Raw genomic sequence first — 20539 nt, 5'->3', positions numbered from 1 at the left:
TTAATTATTCTTGTACATTGTTGCCTCACAATGTTATCTTCTTGTGTTCATTGTCTTACACAAAATGAAATATGACTTCTTTATATGCTGCGGTCAATTTCAATGCCTGTATATCCCTATGCATTTCAGGACTTTGCCCTTAATCAGGGGCATGGCATGTGATCTGAGGAATGAAAGGAAAGAATGCCAGGTAAAGACCAGGTGTGGTTGCTCTTCCACATTACAGCGCAAAGCTATTAAGGGAAAACGAAAACAAAAAGCGGTGCAGAAACGAAGTGGTAAGAAACCGAGGTGACTAAAAATAAACATCATGAGTTTGTCGAGTCTACAGTGGTTGCTATGCCGGGGTCCGTGCTTATGATGCGTTCGAGAACGGGTGCTCTTGACATAATGGAATTGGGGGACATTGGTGCACTTAAAAGCGCGACGACGCGCTACTGTTAAACATCAAACTCGGGGGTGTGTAGAAAAAAGACGGTGGGATCAATCGGCCGGTACAACATGCTATAATCAAGGATGGTGGGAGGTGAAAAAGTGATGGTAGATATATAGTGATGTATATAGTGATGTTAGTTCTAGAAAAACGGGAAGTGTAGAGGCAGAGTGTGTTAAATCTTACCGCATGGGCTCTGTAGCGTGTATCTTTCTGCAGCGGTCGGTTCGGTGTCGCGTACCTGTATAAGGGTAACGCGCTAGCGTTAAGTAATCTCGGGGTGTGTTAATAAAATTAAAACTGAAAAGTGGACTAATTCCGTGTCGGCCATCTTTAAGAGGTGAAAGATAACGACAAAGTGTGTAACAGAATAAAAAGAAACAATTACATATGGTGAGTCTGAACAGTTTTGCCGAAGTGTAAAGGATGGAAAATAAAATGATAAGGTTAAAGAATGGTGCAAAAGGTGACGCACTTGTCTCTCGGATCAGGGTATGTTAATGGAAATAGCAAATGAACATAAAAAATGGACTGGTAGCTTGTCGGCCATCTAGATGAGTGCTTAACAGTAAGAAAAGACGATCGTGAATTGAGAGTCTGACCAGAAATACCAGAGTATAAAACATGAGTATAAGTGCAAATACAAAAGTACGGGATTATAGTAGTGAAGTGCAATAAAGGAATGGAGGAAAATGAGAAACCAGAAAAAATGGAAGAAAGATTAAAGAAATAACAAGCTCATGGAAGTATGTAAAGTTAAAAATGGAGGAAGATGAAAAAAAACAAGGGAAAAATAGAAGGAAGATGAAAAAATAACAGGCTCATGGAAGCATGTGAAGTTAAGAGTGAAACGAAATGGGGTAGATGAAAATAAACATGGAGTTAGAATTTCAGTAAGGTCACGAAACAAATGTCAGAGCATATATACATATTTACAAAAAAACAACTATATTCCATCCTGTCGTTAAGTCCCTTCGGATGATAAGCATCCAGTTTCTTTATCCATATCATTTCACGTTGTAACATTCTCTTCCTGTTATCTGTCCCCTGTTTGACAGGGCCAACCTCCAAAACCAGAAATCTTAGTTGATTGATGTTGTGTTTTTGGGTTGCAAAATGTGCAGCGAGTGGTGACTTCATGACATTGTTTCTGACTGTGCTCTTGTGTTCGGTTAAACAAACTTTGATTTTCCTTTCTGTCTTCCCCACATATGGGAGACCACATGGGCATTTTAATAGATAGACTAGATTCTTCGTGTCGCATGTGGCGTTGGTGAAAAGCTTAATGGGTTTCCCAGGTGTAGGGTGGTTCAATGTGTTGCCCTGGATGACGTTATTGCAGTGACTGCAATTCAGACATGGTTTAGTTCCTGTGTATCTGATTCCTGTTTCTCTGGGCTTTGTTTCCAGTAGATATTTCATTTTCTTTGATCGTTGGTATGCGAAAAGGGGTGTGTGATTAAAAATCCCCTTGAAATCCGGTTCAGGTTGACCATTTCCCAATTCTTTAAAATTATCTTTTTGATTTGTTGACTCTTGGTAGAACATTTTGACACAAATACTGGTCTGTTGGACTTTTCTCTTGGACTTGAGGATAAAAGGTTGCTACGGTTAGTGGCACCCGCTCTTTCTATAGCTGCATCCAGCACGGTGTCAGGATATTTCCTGTCTCACCAACCCCATTTCATTTCACTCTTAACTTCACATACTTCCATGAGCCTGTTATTTTTTCATCTTCCTTCTATTTTTCCCTTGTTTTTTTCATCTTCCTCCATTTTTAACTTTACATACTTCCATGAGCTTGTTATTTCTTTTATCTTTCTTCCATTTTTTCTGGTTTCTCATTTTCCTCCATTCCTTTATTGTACTTCACTACTATAATCCCGTACTTTTGTATTTGCACTTATACTCATGTTTTATACTCTGGTATTTCTGGTCAGACTCTCAATTCACGATCGTCTTTTCTTACTGTCAAGCTGCACTCATCTAGATGGCCGACAAGCTACCAGTCCATTTTCTATGTTCATTTGCTATTTCCATTAACATACCCTGATCCGAGAAACGAGTGCGTCACCTTTTGCACCATTCTTTAACCGTATCATTTTATTTTCCATCCTTTACACTACGGCAACACTGTTCAGATTCACCATATGTAATTGTTTCTTTTTATTCTGTTACACGCTTTGTCGTTATCTTTCACCTCTTAAAGATGGCCGACATGGAATTAGTCCCCTTTTCATTTTTAATTTTATTAACACACCCCGTGATTACTTAACGCTAGCGCGTTCCCTTTATACAGGTATGCGACACCGAACCGACCGCTGCAGAAAGATACACGCTACAGAGCCCATGCGGTAAGATTTAACACACTCTGCCTCTACACTTCCCATTTTTCTAGAACTAATGTCACTATATATCTGCCCATCACTTTTTCACCTCCCACCATCCTTGATTGTAGCATGTTGTACCGGCCGATTGATCCCACTGTCTTTTTTTCTTCACACCACCGAGTTTGATGTTTAACAGTAGCGCGTCGTCACGCTTTTAAGTGCACCAACGTCCACCAATTCCATTATGTCAAAAACACCCGCTCTCGAACGCATCATAAGCACGGACCCCGGCATAGCAACCACTGTAGACTCGACAAACTCATGATGTTTATTTTTAGTCACCTCGGTTTCTTACGGCTTCGCTTCTGCACCGCTTTTTGTTTTCGTTTTCCCTTAATAGCTTTGCGCTGTAATGTGGAAGAGCAACCACACCTCGTCTTTACCTGGCATTCTTTCCTTTCATTCCTCAGATCACATGCCATTCCCCTGATGAAGGGCAAAGTCCCGAAATGAATAGGGATATACAGGCATTGAAATTGACCGCAGCATAATAAAGAAGTTATATTTCATTTTGTGTAAAACAATGAACACAAGAAGATAACATTGTGAGGCAAAACTGTTCAAGAATAATTAAAGATGAACTTGTGATACAACAATGAGAAATGAAACTCTGCATAATTCTGTTGTGATAAAGACAGAGTGAATTTTGCATACACAACGTGAGACTACGTCTCGGAAGGAGTTCCATAAGGGCACAGTGTCATTCAGGTGACACTGCATCTTTTGATTGAAGGAAAGGAGGGCATAATGGGGATGTGGTGGAGCAAAGAAGCACAGTGTGAGGGAAAACTTCTTTCTAAGTCACTAGCGAATATAAAAACTATGATCGCTGACATAATAATGAAACCATAAATATCTTGCTACAGAAATAGCAAAAATATCGAGCACAAAAATATAGTTTTCCTATACTTATTAAGGTGAGTACAAAAATATTTAAAAATAAATATTGTTTTACACTAATATAGAAAAAATATATACAAATATATCTTAACTATTTTAACAAGTAACATTAATATTATATAAATATGTTTAAATATTTTAAAAGATATATATATATATACTTCTGTAAACACACTCTCATATATATGTATGTGCGTATGTAGATATATACATATATGACGTAAAACTATTAAAAAAATATCATTTTTACAATTATATTATGTTTTAGATTTACCAATATAACGTGTGTGTGTATATGTATGTATATATATATATATATATCAGTCAAACAAAAGAGAATTGCCACACATAGGAGGTGAACTTCAGTTTTAATTGGGAAGTTGCAGCGCAGCAGGCAGGATACCTTACATCAATGATTGAGGCCGCCGACGCGTTTCGTGCTGACGCACTTTTTCACAGGCAGTTTGTTCAACAACGCAAAGCAAAATGAGCACTCCTTTTAAAGTCTGCTGGTGTCTGTAGTGCTCACAAGTCATTCTCAAGTGAGTTGCTATTTGCGCTGCCACAATAAGAACTGATAAAATCCCCAGTGGGTATGCAAAGTGTCCCGTTCACACTGGGCTGCATTCTTGTACCTTCCACAAAACAACCGCCTATCCCAAGTCGGTGATTGCCAGTTTCTGTCACCGCAGGTCCGCTTTCATGCGGCGGGGCTCTTCAACACGACCGGGCCAGCCGTATAAACATCAGTCAAACAAAAGAGAGTTGCCCCCTTAGAAGAGCCACACATAGGAGGTGAACTTCAGTTTTAATTGGGAAGTTGCAGCGCAGCAGGCAGGATACCTTACATCAATGATTGAGGCCGCCAACGCGTTTCGTGCTGACGCACTTTTTCACAGGCAGTTTGTTCAACAACGCAAAGCAAAATGAGCACTCCTTTTAAAGTCCTGACACCGTCCCATGTGGGCGTTGACTCTGTTCTCAGAGCCTGCTGGTGTCTGTAGTGCTCAAACAAAAGAGAGTTGCCCCCTTAGAAGAGCCACACATAGGAGGCCGTGCCCAGCCGTGAAGTATTGCCCACTGCTTCGAGGCGGGTCCTGTGCAGGCTGACACAATTTGCCTGCATACTACAGAACGAAGACAAACAGCGCCATGACAGGATGGTGCTGGTTTGTGGCACTGTTTCGCTGCTGGAAAGCAAGGCAGACAGCACCTTTGGTGAGCTTTCCTTCCACTTGGAACTTTATCAATTGGTTTAAACAGTGAGAGTTGTGAAGCTACCCCACTCAGGGAGGACTTTTAGCACCCTGCATTGTCCAGAATGCTTTGCGCAACGCCACGCCCACTGTGGTAGGTGTGGGTAATATCTACTTAAGTGCGTGAAAATAAGCTGCTCCTTACTCACCTCAACCATGCCTCTGAAGAAAGGATGAGACGATCCTGAAACGCGTCAGGCAGATGATACTTTGAAAGTCTGCCATTGTGTTTGTATCAGCTGGCAAGCGGTGAAATGGATGCAAATTCCTAATGCGCCTATTAAACTTCGTATGGCTCTACTTCTACCTTGTGGACTGACCTGTGTTGTTGGAGATATTGACGGCTGTTGCCCAGCCGTGAAGTATTGCCCACTGCTTCGAGGCGGGACCGGTGCAGGCTGACACAATTTGCCTGCATACTACGGAACGAAGACAAACAGTGCCATGACAGGATGGTGCTGGTTTGTGGCACTGTTTCGCTGCTGGAAAGCGAGGCAGACAGCACCTTTGGTGAGCTTTCCTTCCACATGGAACTTTATCAATTGGTTTAAACAGTGAGAGTTGTGAAGCTACCCCACTCAGGGAGGACTTTTAGCGCCCTGCATTGTCCAGAATGCTTTGCGCAACGCCACTCCCACTGTGGCAGGTGTGGGTAATATCTACTTAAGTGCGCGAAAATAAGCTGCTCCTTACTCACCTCAACCATGCCTCTGAAGAAAGGATGAGACGATCCTGAAACGCGTCAGGCAGATGATACTTTGAAAGTCTGCCATTGTGTTTGTATCAGCTGGCAAGCGGTGAAATGGATGCAAATTCCTAATGCCCCTATTAAACTTCGTATGGCTCTACTTCTACCTTGTGGACTGACCTGTGTTGTTGGAGATATTGACGGCTGTTGCCCAGCCGTGAAGTATTGCCCACTGCTTCGAGGCGGGACCGGTGCAGGCTGACACAATTTGCCTGCATACTACGGAACGAAGACAAACAGTGCCATGACAGGATGGTGCTGGTTTGTGGCACTGTTTCGCTGCTGGAAAGCGAGGCAGACAGCACCTTTGGTGAGCTTTCCTTCCACTTGGAACTTTATCAATTGGTTTAAACAGTGAGAGTTATGAAGCTACCCCACTCGGGGAGGACTTTTAGCGCACTGCATTGTCCAGAAGGCTTTGCGCAACGACACGCCTACTGTGGCAGGTGTGGGTAATATCTACTTAAGTGCGCGAAAATAAGCTTCTTCTTACTCACCTCAACCATGCCTCTGAAGAAAGGATGAGACGATCCAGAAACGCGTCAGGCAGATGATACTTTGAAAGACTGCCATTGTGTTTGTATCTGCTGGCAAGGGGTGAAATGGATGCAAATCCCTAATGTGCCTATTAAACTTCGTGTGGCTCTACTTCTACCTTGTGGGCTGACCTGTGTTGTTGGAGATATATATATATATAAATATATATATATATATATATATATATATATAAACACACCATCCCACTCCTGAAAGGAAGAAGGCACGTACCCGAGGAAGTTTTGCATATAGCCTTCTTCATTCTCTGGGTCCCATTCGACCTCGCGGTAAAAAATAGACGCGTTTCGGCTTCGCAGAAGCCTTTGTCAATCAAATTGTCGCCGTACCTCTGTAAGTATATGTAGCCCATCCCCCTATAATGCCTTTTATAGACATTGAAAAAATACTGTAGCAGTTTCTTTTAAATAAACATGTTCATGGCACTCAAAACCAAATATCGGAAAAGGTCTAAAGCCAGTGATGACACGTAATAGCACTGTGAGTATTAAACGCTGATTGCAAATACATGTTAAAACTAATTATTGCATAGTGCATCAACAGTATGTGTTTATCACACCAATGGGCCGGCCATATTACATTTCTGAACATGTTTGCAGATTAATTTCAGTACAAGCCTAGAGGGGGAACATCTTTGACCTCATTACCATAAGGTGACGACAATTTCTCTTAAAAATGTTGCCCTTCACATAATGAAACCACGCAATATGGTACAACTGAATAATATCAGATAAAATAAAACTCATGCTGCTGCTGTTATAAATTTAAATAGAGACGTGGTAGCGCTCATACACTTCTTACAAGTAATGTCGACCAACCAGCATACAGTCAGTTCACTGAAATGTGAGAAGCAGTCTCAGGGTGCTCACGCATGAACCCTGTAATGTGAATCACACGCACACATTGTAGTAAAGGATTGCTGTCATCACACGGAGTTGAATTGCATCAATTGCATCATGTACAGCTTGAATGCCTTACTCCCAGTGAACGGACAACCACTCCCACAGTTCAGTGTGGCGGTCAAATAACAGTCACAAGATCATGGGCTGTTTCACACGAAAGTTCATTAGGGAGCAGCAGAGTGCCAGTGCCAATAGTCAAAATATTAAAGCAGAGAGCAACAAAAACAGTCTCTAAATGGTCAAATTACCATAATGTTCACAGTAACAAGCAGCACTAAATAACGATGGCAAAATGAACGAAACTACGAGGTCGGATGGGATCAATCAACAAAAAATACTATTGCCAAACATTCCTCACCGCCTCAGCATAGGCGTCAGCGGTGCCCATTCACTGTAATGCGCCAGTCTCCTGGGCAAGGTTTTTCTAGACTTGGGAAACCAAGGCCCTGTGCTGGCAGTTGTCAGAAAACGCCTATCAGCTTTTAAATAGTGTGACCACAACCCCCTCACTCTTACTCCTTTGATATGTGCTTTGTTTCTGCGCGAGTAATTAACCATCGCATCCAAATCCAGCAGCTTCAGATAATTCCAGAAGTTCTATTTTTGCTCGTGTGTGCGACTGCTTTTTCCATAAACCTCCCCGTGGGCATTTAGCCTTTCAATTGTTCCACTCAATGCATTGTATGCCCTGTCTAGCACCAGGTGCAGAGTAGAGTGGCAGGGCGTGGGCGGACCCGCTCGTTTTTCTATTAACACCATTTCGCTGCGTGAATATTTGCACGGAAATGCCAAACCCTTCAGCGCACTGATGTGCACACTATAAACATGAAAGAAGTGGTTCCTACGCTCGTGCTGGTAACTGAACCGTTGAAAACACCAGCACGTGCTTCCTGCAAGTGGATGGTGTGAGGCTGAAAATTTCCCACTAGAAATAAGCATTGGTGTTTGGCCTGATAGGCAGTTGTAAATTGATAATAATGAGACCATCATGCAGAGGCGTGTCTCACACACGAGTCTGTAGAATTCAGAGAAACATAAATACCACAGGCTGAAATCAGAGCAGCATTTGTTCCACTGCAAATTTTGTGAACTCAGATGATAAAACTACTCATTCTTAGCAACTACTTTGTTGCTTTGACGCAGGAACTGGTGTGTAACTGGGAGCTGACACACTGCTAATGATCTGCACACGTTTAAAATGTGTGTACATTTTATAGTCTGAAGATGTCAATGTGCAGTTCCGCCATTCCACCAAACTTAGGGCTCCATTACTATGGCGGGCGGACACCGTAACGTAATGCTGGAACGTCTGCAAGGGGTGCCGCTGTCCAGCACCTGAAATTAGGATGCCGCGGTGGCAACCTCTATTCCCAGCATTGTGGCTGGCGGTGCTCACAGCACCGCCCGCCACAGTGCTGGGAATGCATGTCGTGCATTGGCATGCACAAGGTGACAGGCATCGCGTGGTGCATGCCCCCTTTGACCATGCCAATGCAGGGGGGGGTACCATAGGTACCCCCATGTGCACCCCCCCGCCCCCCAACTTTCTGGGGGCCCGCTATGGGCCCCCAAAGGCAAAGACCACATGCCTTTCCATGGCGACAACGCCGCCATGGAAAGGCTGATCTCCGCAGTAATCGTAATATGGATGGCGGTGTCTTGCAGACACTGCTACCAAATTAACCATGTCTTTCCGTCCGCCGCGGAACCCCAGCCATCCTAATATGGTGGGGGTCTTTGAAGTGTGGATGGCGGGCGGATCACCCCCGCCGGGCCCGCGGTGACTACCGCCAACCCTGCGGGGGCGCTCCGCCCGCCATCCTAATAGGCCCCATAGAGTGCTGTGTGGGACTTGGTAGCCGTGATGCTGGGTTTTTCCTTCTTTCTTATGATATGAACTACAATTGTAGAAATCTTGATATGAAGTTCAGGTGTCTGTTATGTGTCATCAACTACTGAATATTGTGCAGCACCCCACGGGGCTGCGCACAGACTTCTCACTTGAAGCCTAATTGCAGCAAGATATTTATTTCATTTTCCCATAACCTGCTTAAATGCTTGAAATACACCACCATCGCAGCACCTATTACAACCAGTCAAACAGTAGACTTTTCAAATAATAAAGATATCCCAAAAGAGTATATTTTCAAGTGCCAATCAACGCAAGGATCCACAAGCAGAGAACAGAGATGTATTGCACATCAAATCAGGAGGTAAATAAAAGCCAACGATCTTCCCTATATGTTGCACCGATGAAAATTGCAATAATCTGTCTGATCAAATACTACTGGACATTTTCATTATTCCTTGTTTCAATTATTGGAAAAGTCCCTCTTTTGCGTGCTGTTCCCCCAGTTTTTTTAATTTTGTTGCTGAACCCGTATTTGTTGACCATAGGACGCTGCAGTTTACCCACACTATCCAGAGGTAATGTACTTGTGCCCTCCCTTTCAAACTTGTTAAAATTGGTACACACCTGATGGGTAAATTTAATATGCTTGTAAGACCATCTGCTATGTAGACCATGGTAAACCCGTTATGAAATATGCAGAAACCATTAATGAATCTGGTTTCTTTAAATGGGTGAATGCTCTCCTGTTCTACCAGTTCCTGCTGATGGACCAATAATAGCGCTGAAAAAATCTACCTCCCCAGCTTCTTTGGAAGCCGTCAGATTAACATCACTCGCAACCCAGTAGGGCTCTTTCAGCAACATGGAATTGTTCAACAAGGTGTGAAAAAAATTCGGACACACATCTGACAAGTAGTATAAGCCCTGTTTGTAGAATCCTAATTACAATTTATTGCAGTCTTTGGCCCAGATTTATTAAATTTTGACCCAATTGAACGCAGCAAGGGACATTGTTTTACTATGTTGTATCACAGGGAAAAAGCAGAAATAAGTGATATCTACTAAGATATGGCACAGTTCTGCTCTCTCGTAACGCTGGCATATTTCTGGGATACTAACACCAGCTTAAGGCACCCTTGCACCACAATGCAAGGGTGCCTCCATTGTGGACAGAATAGTTTTTGTGCAGGAAGGGATATCTTTCTTGGAGGCCTAATCTTTTTTGTATGTGTGATACAGAAAGCAACATACATGCAAAGAGGAAGTGTTGGAACTGGCCCTTCTTGCAGGGTCATCCTCAAACCTTTTGCTTCTTCCTCCCTTATTTTTCCTGACCCGCGGCTGTGGGCAATAGGACTCTGCGCACTTTACCACTGCTGATCAGTGCTAAAGTGCATATGCTCTCTGTGTAAATTGTTATTCTGATTGGATATACATGTTTGGCATATTTGTATCACCATGAAGTCCCTAGTAAAGTGCACTGGGTGTGCCAGGGCTGGTGATGACAAATGCTACTAGTGGGCCTGCAGCACTGATTGTGCCACCCACAGGAGTAGCCCTACAATGATGTCTCAGGCCTGCCACTGCAGTGCCTATGGGCAGTTTAGAACTGCCATGTCCTCCTGGTCAGTGTCCCCACTGACCAGGCCTAACCCTTCCCTTTTTGTGCACATCAGTCACCCCTATGGAAGGCCCAAGGTACCCCCCTGGGCAGGGTGCAGTGCATGTAAAAGGTAGAGCATGTACTAGTGCAGGTGACATGCTCTGGTAGTGAATGGCAGCCATTTTCGTTTTTCACTACTGTAAGGCTATCTTGCTCCATAGATAGGACATAAGTATCTAGTATCCCTGAACTCAGAATTTAATAACACATCTTTTAGGAAAGGTTGTTTTTAAATCCTGTGTTTGAGAACAGCACTTTTAGAAAGTTGCTGTTCTCTTGTTGTTTGAGAACAGCACTTTTAGAAAGTTGCTGTTCTCTTGTCTGACCCTTCTGTGTGCCTGGGCCTGTTTGTGTATTGACTGTCTGGTTTGAGAGTGACAGGGGCTGGGGAATTCCCCAGGAGGCTGGATGAGTCAGCACTAGGCTGAATGACTGCATTTGCAACTGGAGTGGTGGTAGGAGTTAGCACCTGGGCTGAATAGGGCTGTGCCTGCCTTCCACAATGCTGGCTCCACCCTCCTGCTGGGCGGCTGAGGACCCTGCCCCTCACTCTGAAAGGAAAGATGCAGCCAGCAAAACAAAGTACTCAGGAACCACCCAGAACTGGTTCAGACCGGGCTCAGGGCCCCCATGCACCAAGAGAACAAAGACTTTAGGGGTATAAGTACAGGACCCCTGACAACAGAAAATTAGATCATCCTGGAAATCAAGAAGGAACCTCTGCCAAGGAGAAAGCTGAAATTGAAGAAGGAAGATTGTCCTGCTGTTGCTCTGCTGGACTGACCTGTTTCTTTGCTGCCAAGGAGAGTGGAAGGACTTTGCTGCTGAGCTGTGTCCCCTGTCTTGAAGGAATCTCCAAGGGCCTGAGAAGAGCTGGCTCCCTGTTTTGAAGTCCCAGGAACAAAAGGACTTCACCCCCAGCTTCCCTGAACTCCGCTGAGAGAGTTCTGTCCTTCCTAGAGTGCTTGATCCAGTTGTGGGGCCTCTGGAAGTTGTACCTGTGCTGGGAAGCTTGAAACTAAGCTTGAGTGACTTTTGAAACTGAAAAGTGTCGCATCGCTCGCTTGCGGAGCGCATCCCCGACAGTGCGAGAAGTTTCCCGCCGCTACGGAGGTCGAGATCGTCGCAGCGCCTGACGCCGCTGCCAGAGACGTCGCATCCTTCGTTTGCGGGACGCACCAGACCAGTGCGGGAGAGTCGAACATCGCTGCGAGTATCGTCGCAGAGCCTGTTGTCGCTGGGTGAGATCGCCGCACCGCTTGCTTGGGGACCGCATCACGTCGCTGCGAGCATCGTCGCAGAATCAACGCATCGAGGAGCTGCGAGAGAGAGGATCCCCGCTGGACCGCGCATCGTCGCCCCGGAGATCGTCGCAGCCCCTACGAGATCGTCGCATCGTGCCTTTGCGAGAACAGACTTCCTACGGAACCTACGCATCGGAATCCATACAAGTGGCCTTCCTCCCCATACAGACCGGATTCGAAGCAACACGCCCGCTGCTGCAGCGGGGCTGTCGCATCGCCTCCCCAGGGTCTCAGGAGCAACGCATCGCTTGTTTTCCACCGCACCAGCTTCTGCTTTTGGAACTTTGTTGCAACTAAAAGGTACTGTGAGTAAACGTGACGCAACTGTGAACTTTTCACGCATCAGTAGAGAATTCTATCGCAACATAGATAATTCTAACGCAACCTTAAGAACTCTTTTTGAAATCATATTCTTGAACTGTGTATGTTGGATTTTTGTCGTTTTGGTCTTGTGTAGTTTAGATTAAAAATACCTTTATTTTTCTAAACTGTTGTGGAGTCAGTTTGTGGTGTTTTCACTGTGTTACTGTGAGTGTTGGTACAAATACTTTACGCGTTGCCTCTGGTTAGCCTAGACTGCTCGTGCCAAGCTACCTAGAGGGTGAGCAGGGGTTATCTCAGAGGGTTATCTCCTTGCCCTGACTAGAAGCAAGGGTCCCTATTTGGACAGTGGTACCTACCTCTGCCAACTAGAGACCCCCATATCTAACAGGAAGTAACAAGAAGAAATAAAGATTTTTCTCCTTGTTACTCCAGCCTCCAGTAGGCGCACAAAGTTGGCACAAATCCATGCTTACTGAATTTAGTAAATATGGTTTTGTGCCAAAATACACGGATACATGCACAGGAATGCCTTTGCTCCACCCGTGTAATGCCACCCCGATGCAAGGTAGCACAAGGGAGTATAATAAGTTGCCTTTCGTTACTTTTGAGATAAATTCCCACTCAAACTGAAGGTAATCTTAATTTGTATGGCTTTGTAAATCTCAACACAGATTTTGTATGTGGACTGCAGCACAACCCAGACGCAAAATGTTAGTCGATTTGGGCCTTAATGACTTTTTTTTTTAGTGAGGTATGTTTTTATTGCAGATTCATGGGGTATACAGGCAATCATTTCTACATGTTGGCTTCTGGCAGCCGCTGTCTATAGAGCATACTTGATACATCACACAGCCATTCAGCCCACAACCCGGAGGTCGGGCGGCGTCAGCTATAAAATGCCAGCGACAGCAGAAAGATAGGAAGAAAGAGATCATGCAAGAAAACAATCGTTTTCAGTCAGTATAACAAACCATTATCTGCTTTTCTGTATCCCCGCAGTCAGCCCTCTCCACAGTTGCACTCCTAAAAGAATCCCCAGTTCCCCCTCCCACCCTCTGTATCGCTGTTGGTGTGGGCCTCGTCTAAGCATATGTATCAATATTCAGAAGAGATCCGTGGGTCCATATTCCCAATTGTGCCTCACGGAACTTCTCACAAAGACCCACATCCCTCTCTTCATACGCCAGCAAATAGTCTTTCAGCGCTTGCACTAGCCCCTCCCACGCCCTTGCCATCTACATACTCTTCTCATTGGCAGCCCGAGTGGCCTGCTGAAACCTAATCGTACTTTCACTACGGGCCCATTTCTGTAGTTCACTCGTCCACCTCCTGCTGGACGGGCCCTCCCTTGATTTCCAGTGCCAAGTGATTTCCCTCTGTGCTAAAATGCATTTGGGCCTTAATGACTTCCTCATGCACTCATGTGGGCCAATTGGAGCTCACAAACCAACTTGCATCGTCCCATGAGCCAGGCCAAATGGTAGCATGAAAGCCACCCTTCCAGTCTCTTTAACTTCCCACCCTATCTTTACCCAAAACCCTTTTTATCATTAGGGGACAACGTGTCATACATTCGGCCCAATGACTGTGAGCTTCCTCTTTTTCTACTTGATAACATTCTTATCCTCCTGTCCTGTCTTTCTATATAGCTATTCCTTCTTTTTGCACACCCATGCTACCCATTGCTCCTGTGTAAACCAGACCTAACTCTGTCCACCAATGTCTGACTCGTTTCTAAAATCTGAAACAGGGCATTGTTGGTCAAAAGCTGACCTTTCCCACCCAGCACTGACGTCAGGATCGTAATGTAAGGATTCTCTGTTCTTCGGGTCTGTTTTCCAGTGCCATGTACCTTAATTAAATTTGGTACATTTTGGTATTTTTCTGGAAAATGGGGTGCCTACTAATTGTGTTTTAACACTTTCATTGCCTCTTGGTGCACTAACTGTCATATAAAAATGAAGTATATGTTAACATCACAGAAATAGACAAAAGCACTTAAACGTGATAAATTAACATAGTCTTAAATTATTTATTTGTGTGATCAACAATACAGTTAATTGACAACCTTGCATAATCCTGCATCCACTTTTTTGTGCTGTCCATCGTGTGGTCTGGAGCCTTTGATTTAACTGAGGGCTCGGGGGAAACACAGACACTCACGATGTTTGGTTAGATTGGGCATGTAGCACAATAAAACATCCACCTAACAATTTGAAAAGATGCCTTTCTTCAGGTATAACACGAAACTCCAGAGGATGTTCGAAGCAATACACTTGCAAACAGCTTTTGTTAAGCTGTGACTCGCATCGAGCACAATCACAGTTCAATTGCGCGTGGAATGTCACGCTCCAGCAGTTCTGACACAAAGAATGGAAGTAGCACCCCACGTCACGTGACGCACACTTTGGGCGGTCTTCTTACCTCGCAGTAGGGGTGGGACACAAATAAACCAGCAACGAATGAGCTAATATCACAGTTTTGCCACAGCCACAAAAAAGTGTGCAAGATAAAGTTTAGCATTAAACAAACAACAACATTTTTTTACTCAAATAAACTAAAAAGACGTTGCCGAAGGTGACGCACTAGCTATGGTTACTAATCCAAAGCCAGGAATAGTTCAGGTTAGGCAGAGACTTTCATTTTTAAAGGGAAACATATATTTGAATATTAAAAATCAAAACGTACCCTTCGCAGTTCGGACCGACGTTTCTGATTATTTTTTCCATCGCTTCCTCGGTTTCCTTGAGCTTGTCTTGCAGTTGTCCAAGTTCATAATCAGCTGAAAAACAAGAGAGTCCCCGGTGTAAACAGCAGCTTTGACGACTGGTTCTTGCCCCTGATCACAAACTCAGTTCTTTCCAATCCCCGGCCGACGCGGAAGGCCTTAGCAACCAGTAAAGCCAATAGTGGAAAAAAGCCGCCGTGATTGTTTGCTTTCTCTAATCAAAACTCACAGGAACAGTGCTGCCCAGGCTGTCATTTGAATGCACGCATTCGGCGCAAAGCGCTATGGGCGATCTTTTAGTAAAATAAAAAAGAAATGCAAATTACTTTAATAATGCGTTTGAATGCATGTATTCGAATAAAGGGACATGTAGATATTGAAAGTTTTAAAAACCACTCAAACACTATGGGGTATATTTACAAGGGGATTGTGTGACGGAGAACGTCACTTTTTTGATGTTCCGGTGGCGCAATGCACTACACCATATTTACAAAGAGGCCTTAAGCACTTTTTGTGGCTTAACGCTTCTTTGGAAATATGGCACTCGTCCATGCAGGTATCTGCGTCAAAGGAACATGCACTGGGTGTTACTGTGGCATTCCACTGCGACACCCATTGCTTCTTCACGCTGCCCCAGATTTACAAGAGGTGTAAATCTGAGGCGGCGCGAAAAACAAACTCTATAAGGCGTTAGAATGGCACAAAGTGGAGAAATACTTTTATTTGTCCTTGTTTTTTCTTTTTCTGTGTGTGAGAGCAAAATGCCATTAATGATTGTTTATGTGCAGGAAGTTGTCCCTTCCAGCACACGTAGAAGCAACAAATCGCCATTACTGTTTATGTGCCGAAAGGGACACCTTCCTGCACATAAACAATCATTCTCTGCAATGCAGACACCTTTGCACTATGGTTTTAAGTGTGTCGGTGTTGGCGCTTGGCAGCTATTTTAACGCCAGCGCTAGGGAAAACACAGGGGTGTGCCATATTGTAAATAAGGCGCATCCCTGCGTTTCAGAAATGGCGGAGCGTGGTGCTGCAAAATTTGCTACAGCTCCGTGCTCCCTCATTTCCTTGTATACCTGCCCCTACATAATTAGGAAATTTCCCAGGTGGTAATGGCTACACCAGGAATATTATTACTAACACCCATTGCTGCCTTAATTAAATGATTGTCCACTAATTTGGTCATTACCTCATAAAGTTGGAGACATCTTCAATAAAATCAGGTACTGAAATGACAGTACCACACACCAAGTGGTATTACTGGCTAAACTTCTGGTGATTACAATGGCCATTTGTAATAGTACCAAACAGGAATCATGCCAGTAACTCAGTTACTGAACATCTTTTCTGCCCAATGTGCTACACGCAGGATTATAATCAGGGGTGCTATACAGTTTACTGAACTTACTTCAATAAAGTAAATAGATGAAGAAAGAAGGGGGTCATTTAGGGTTTGGTTCATGGCCCACCATTCTCCGATGTGGCTTTGTAGGGCCACCCATCTAGTTTAAGGTTTTCCATCCTCTAGGGTGCTGTATTTTCATCATTAATGCTTCTCTCCACAGCTGCTGCTGGAAAAACAAACTCTATGGTGGCTATAACCAGGTCCGGTTTTAGCGCTGGTGGTGCCCAGTGCAACAATTTGTTTGGGCACTACTGCCCACCAATGACCTCTTTCTTCACAGATTCCCTCACTACCACCCTCCTTCAGTACCCCTCATCTCTTCATAGCCCATCTCTCGCATAAATTTAATTTAATTTGTTTTAAAGCACTAGTTAGGATTGGCTTTACTAATAAGAATGTATATCCCCCCACGTTAACCCTATTTAACAATATTAGGAATAGATTACGAAAGACAGGGGAAAAAAGCATAGGGCCAGATGTAGGTAGCCTAATACTGGTCGGTAACGGCCGAAATTACCGAATTTCAGCTGTTACCGACCGGTATTAGGCTTTTCAGATGTAGGAGGCCAAATTGAAGGATTCGGTAATTTACCGAATCGGTAATTTAAGGAATCGGTAAATTACCGAATTCTTAAAATACCGATTCGGTAATTTACCGAATCCTTAATGTAGGGAGCACTCAAATGAGTGCTTTTCTCATTTCAGGATTCGTTATTTACCACCAACTGCAAGTTGGTGGTAAATACCGAAACAGTTAAAAAAGCCATTTTTGGCACATTTTAACAGTGCCATGTGGCAGACAATATATAAATACCAAAATGACCAATATAACAAAGGAGGATTGTGAAATATGATTTTTATGAAGAAAATGTAAAAAAATACCCATATAAAAATGGTATGTAAAAATCAGGTGAGAAGAATGCTGCACCAACGACTTTCTTCACAGGGCCCTAGGCAGAAATCTGACTTAAGGAACTGTATACTTAAATCAGACTCTTACCAGAGACAAAGCTCTGCCAGCCATTTACCACATGGACTAACAGACCCTTAAAGTTGGTAAAAGTCTGCATCTAGCTACTACACACACAGTGCAAGTTACTTTTTTAGCAAGGGCTCCAAGGCATGTTGTACTGATGTCTCAGCTATTGGTCAGTGTAGGCTCTTCAACATGTGAAAAGAGGTTACTTTGGCATGAGCTGGTTGCAACATTTTATTACAGTAGATTAGCCCTGATTTTGCAGCTTTGGAGCCATACTTTACACATCTGAGTGGTGTAAGTCAACATGCAACATAGGATCTTTATCCCACTGCTGCATTTGCACTGTCAAATTACTGTGGCCTCATTAGTAAGTCAGATATGTCAACTGTGATTAACTACTTGTCTCCATGTTTGGGCGTCACAGCACATGCATGTAATGGGAAGTGTTATCAGCCTCACAGTCAAATATGTCAGTAACTACATCCCCAGAAAAGTAATACAGAAGGGTGAATTCCCCTACGGTCATATCTAATCTTCAATCGACTGTGCCTTCCAAGACTTAAGACCTAACATCAATTTCTTAGCAATCATACACCCGCTGATTACCAAAACTTAATATTGGTCGCGACAATGTTGAGTGGATTATATAAAATAACATAAACAATGGAGACATAGGCAATGAAATGCCAACACTTATATAATACAGCTTACATCCATTTTATTACAACAAGCCCAGAACACATCAGAATTAGATACGTCTGGTTTCTCCAAATAGGTGTGAATCCTTTGAAATTTAAAATGCATTTTAACTGAATCAATTGTGTTTCCTTAAAGTGTGTTCCCGGATCTTTGTTCCAACTTTGAGCAATTTTAACAAAGGCTCAATTGTCTATATATGTAAATTTACAAATGACCTTGCTGTAGGCAGATAATTACTCTTCAACAGATAACAGGATTTGGAATTAGAAGAAAGCACACCTGATAATGCAAATGGAATTGGTTGCAGCCCTTCAAAGAAACGAACATCCAAATCCAAATCCAAATCCAAATCCAAAAATTCTTTATTTCGGTCTTTTAGACCATAAAAGATACAATAAAAACATTCAACATTAAAAAACATTAAAAAATCATTTCCTTGGAGATCAATTCATAGAGGGGGGGGTAACATTAGAATTCATATCAATGTCAGTCTTTTAATAGTTTATTCCTTATCTGCCACATAGCCATTATGTATTTTGCAACTGCAAAGACTATGTGGGGCAGAGTACAAGTTTTCAATATTCTGTAAGAGTGCAGATGGCTCCTTGTGCCCAAGTTCCTACATAGTGGCACAAGCCAATATTTCCTTGGTCTATTGTAGGCTGGGCAGAAGAACAGAACATGAATTTCCTCCTCATCATGATTGTTGCACCCTGGACAGATTTTATCATCCCTCTTAGTCCATTTGCAGGTAAAAGTTTTAATGGGCAGAGTGCCTAATCTCCATTGGATGAACAATTTTCGTGCCAAAATGGGCAAAATAATGTCCATAAAACCTTCAAAGTGGTAAGAATTTTTGGAATCCAGAAATCGGTCTGTTAAAAATGCCATTATTCGGTGCCGTTACCAAAGAGAATAAACTTTTTTCCTTGTATATTTCCACCAGTCTTTTGCGGGAAACCCTTTGGCAGCCCTGTTCAGGAACCTCCCATAACTACGGGAGTCTCAGCCGATACAGTTCTTTCTTAATGAAGACTAACCAAGGAATTCTGTCACGCTTGTTCAGGTTCATTACATGAATGAGATCTTGCCTATAGTGAGCAAGCTCGCTTGTGGTCCAAAGCCTATGCCAGAATCTTAAAGGCTTTAATTCTAGATCATCCACTATGGAGGGGAGACCCACGTCTAATCTCAAGGGGAGCAGGGGTGTGCCACGGGGGAGGGCTAGGAGACGTCTAAGAAAAATATTTTCTACACTCAGAAGTTCAGTCCCTGCTTTATACCCCCATAGCTCACTTCCATAGGAAGCGGCCGCTTTAGCTTGGGTTTTATACATTTCTAATGCCGGGCTAATGGGTTTAAAAGTTGAAGTGTTCGCGACCTTCAAAATTGCACCCGACAGTTGAGACAGCTTTAGCCGGGATCTTGCTATTTGGGGATCCCAAGATAGGTTCTCATGTAGGGTTACACCCAAATACTGAAAGGTTTTTACCCTTTCCAGTCTTGCTGGGCCCAAGGATGGGTTAGGTCTAGTTTTGGGGGAGGGATTAAATATCATGAATTTGGTCTTTTCTGTATTGATCTCAAGACCATGTTGTCTACAGAAAAGACCAAATCCATCCAAAATCCACTGAATCCCCATCGGGGATTTGGAAAGCAGGAGGGTATCATCGGCGAACAAGATAGCCGGTACTCTCCTGCCTGCCAAAAAAGGAGCGTAATTGTCCCTAACATTGTCGAGATGAGATATGACACTGTTAACAAAGAGGCAAAACAGGGTTGGCGCCAAAACGCAACCCTGTCTTACCCCTCTAAGCACTGGGAACCTATATGACAACGCTCTATCTCTCCCACACCTAACCTGTGCAAAATTACTGGCATGGAGCCTAACTATGGCATTTAGTAGGTGGGTAGGGACACCCAGCTTCTTAAGGACTTCCCACAGTTTTTTTCGGGGGACAAGGTCAAAGCCTGACCTCAGGTCCACGAACACCATGTACAGCCTCCCCCCCTAAATCCTCACAGTTTTCCAATAGAGGAGAACGAGGCGGAAAATCTGATCCATGGTGGACGTGTTTTTTCTGAAGCCAGCCTGGAGGGGACTCAGAATTTCATTTTCCTCCATCCAATCTAGAAGGTGGTCCAGGAGGAGGCGGGAAAATAGTTTTTGGGGGACATCTATCAGGCTGATCGGCCTGTAGTTGGCTGGGAGAAGAGGAGAGCCCTTTTTAAAAATAGGCACTATCTCCGCCCCCAGCCAAGTACAGGGGATTTCCATACCTCCCGCGATTGAATTGAACAGAATAAGGAGGTACGGGCCCCATATCTCTGGGTGATGTCTAAAGAGGTCGCCTGGCAATATGTCTAGTCCCGGGGCCTTCCCCTTCGCCAGTCTCTC

The 20539-nt window shown here is 43.7% G+C and overlaps 1 protein-coding gene across 1 annotated transcript in view; it reads right to left on the bottom strand.

The window, feature by feature from the left end:
* The window catches only part of RIC3 (RIC3 acetylcholine receptor chaperone), a 190325-nt gene that overhangs the window by 11398 nt on the left and 158388 nt on the right, over positions 1–20539 (bottom strand). Inside the window, exon 4 of the mRNA XM_078681006.1 lies at positions 15016–15109. Within this exon, the coding sequence (XP_078537132.1) occupies positions 15016–15109 (94 nt within the window). The remainder of the gene's footprint in view (positions 1–15015; positions 15110–20539) is intronic.

This window comes from Lissotriton helveticus, chromosome 3_1 (genome assembly GCF_964261635.1).
Source record: "Lissotriton helveticus chromosome 3_1, aLisHel1.1, whole genome shotgun sequence".
NCBI lineage: Eukaryota > Metazoa > Chordata > Amphibia > Caudata > Salamandridae > Lissotriton > Lissotriton helveticus.
The sequence above is the reverse complement of the archived record's forward strand: the minus strand, read 5'-3'. Positions and strand labels throughout refer to the sequence as shown.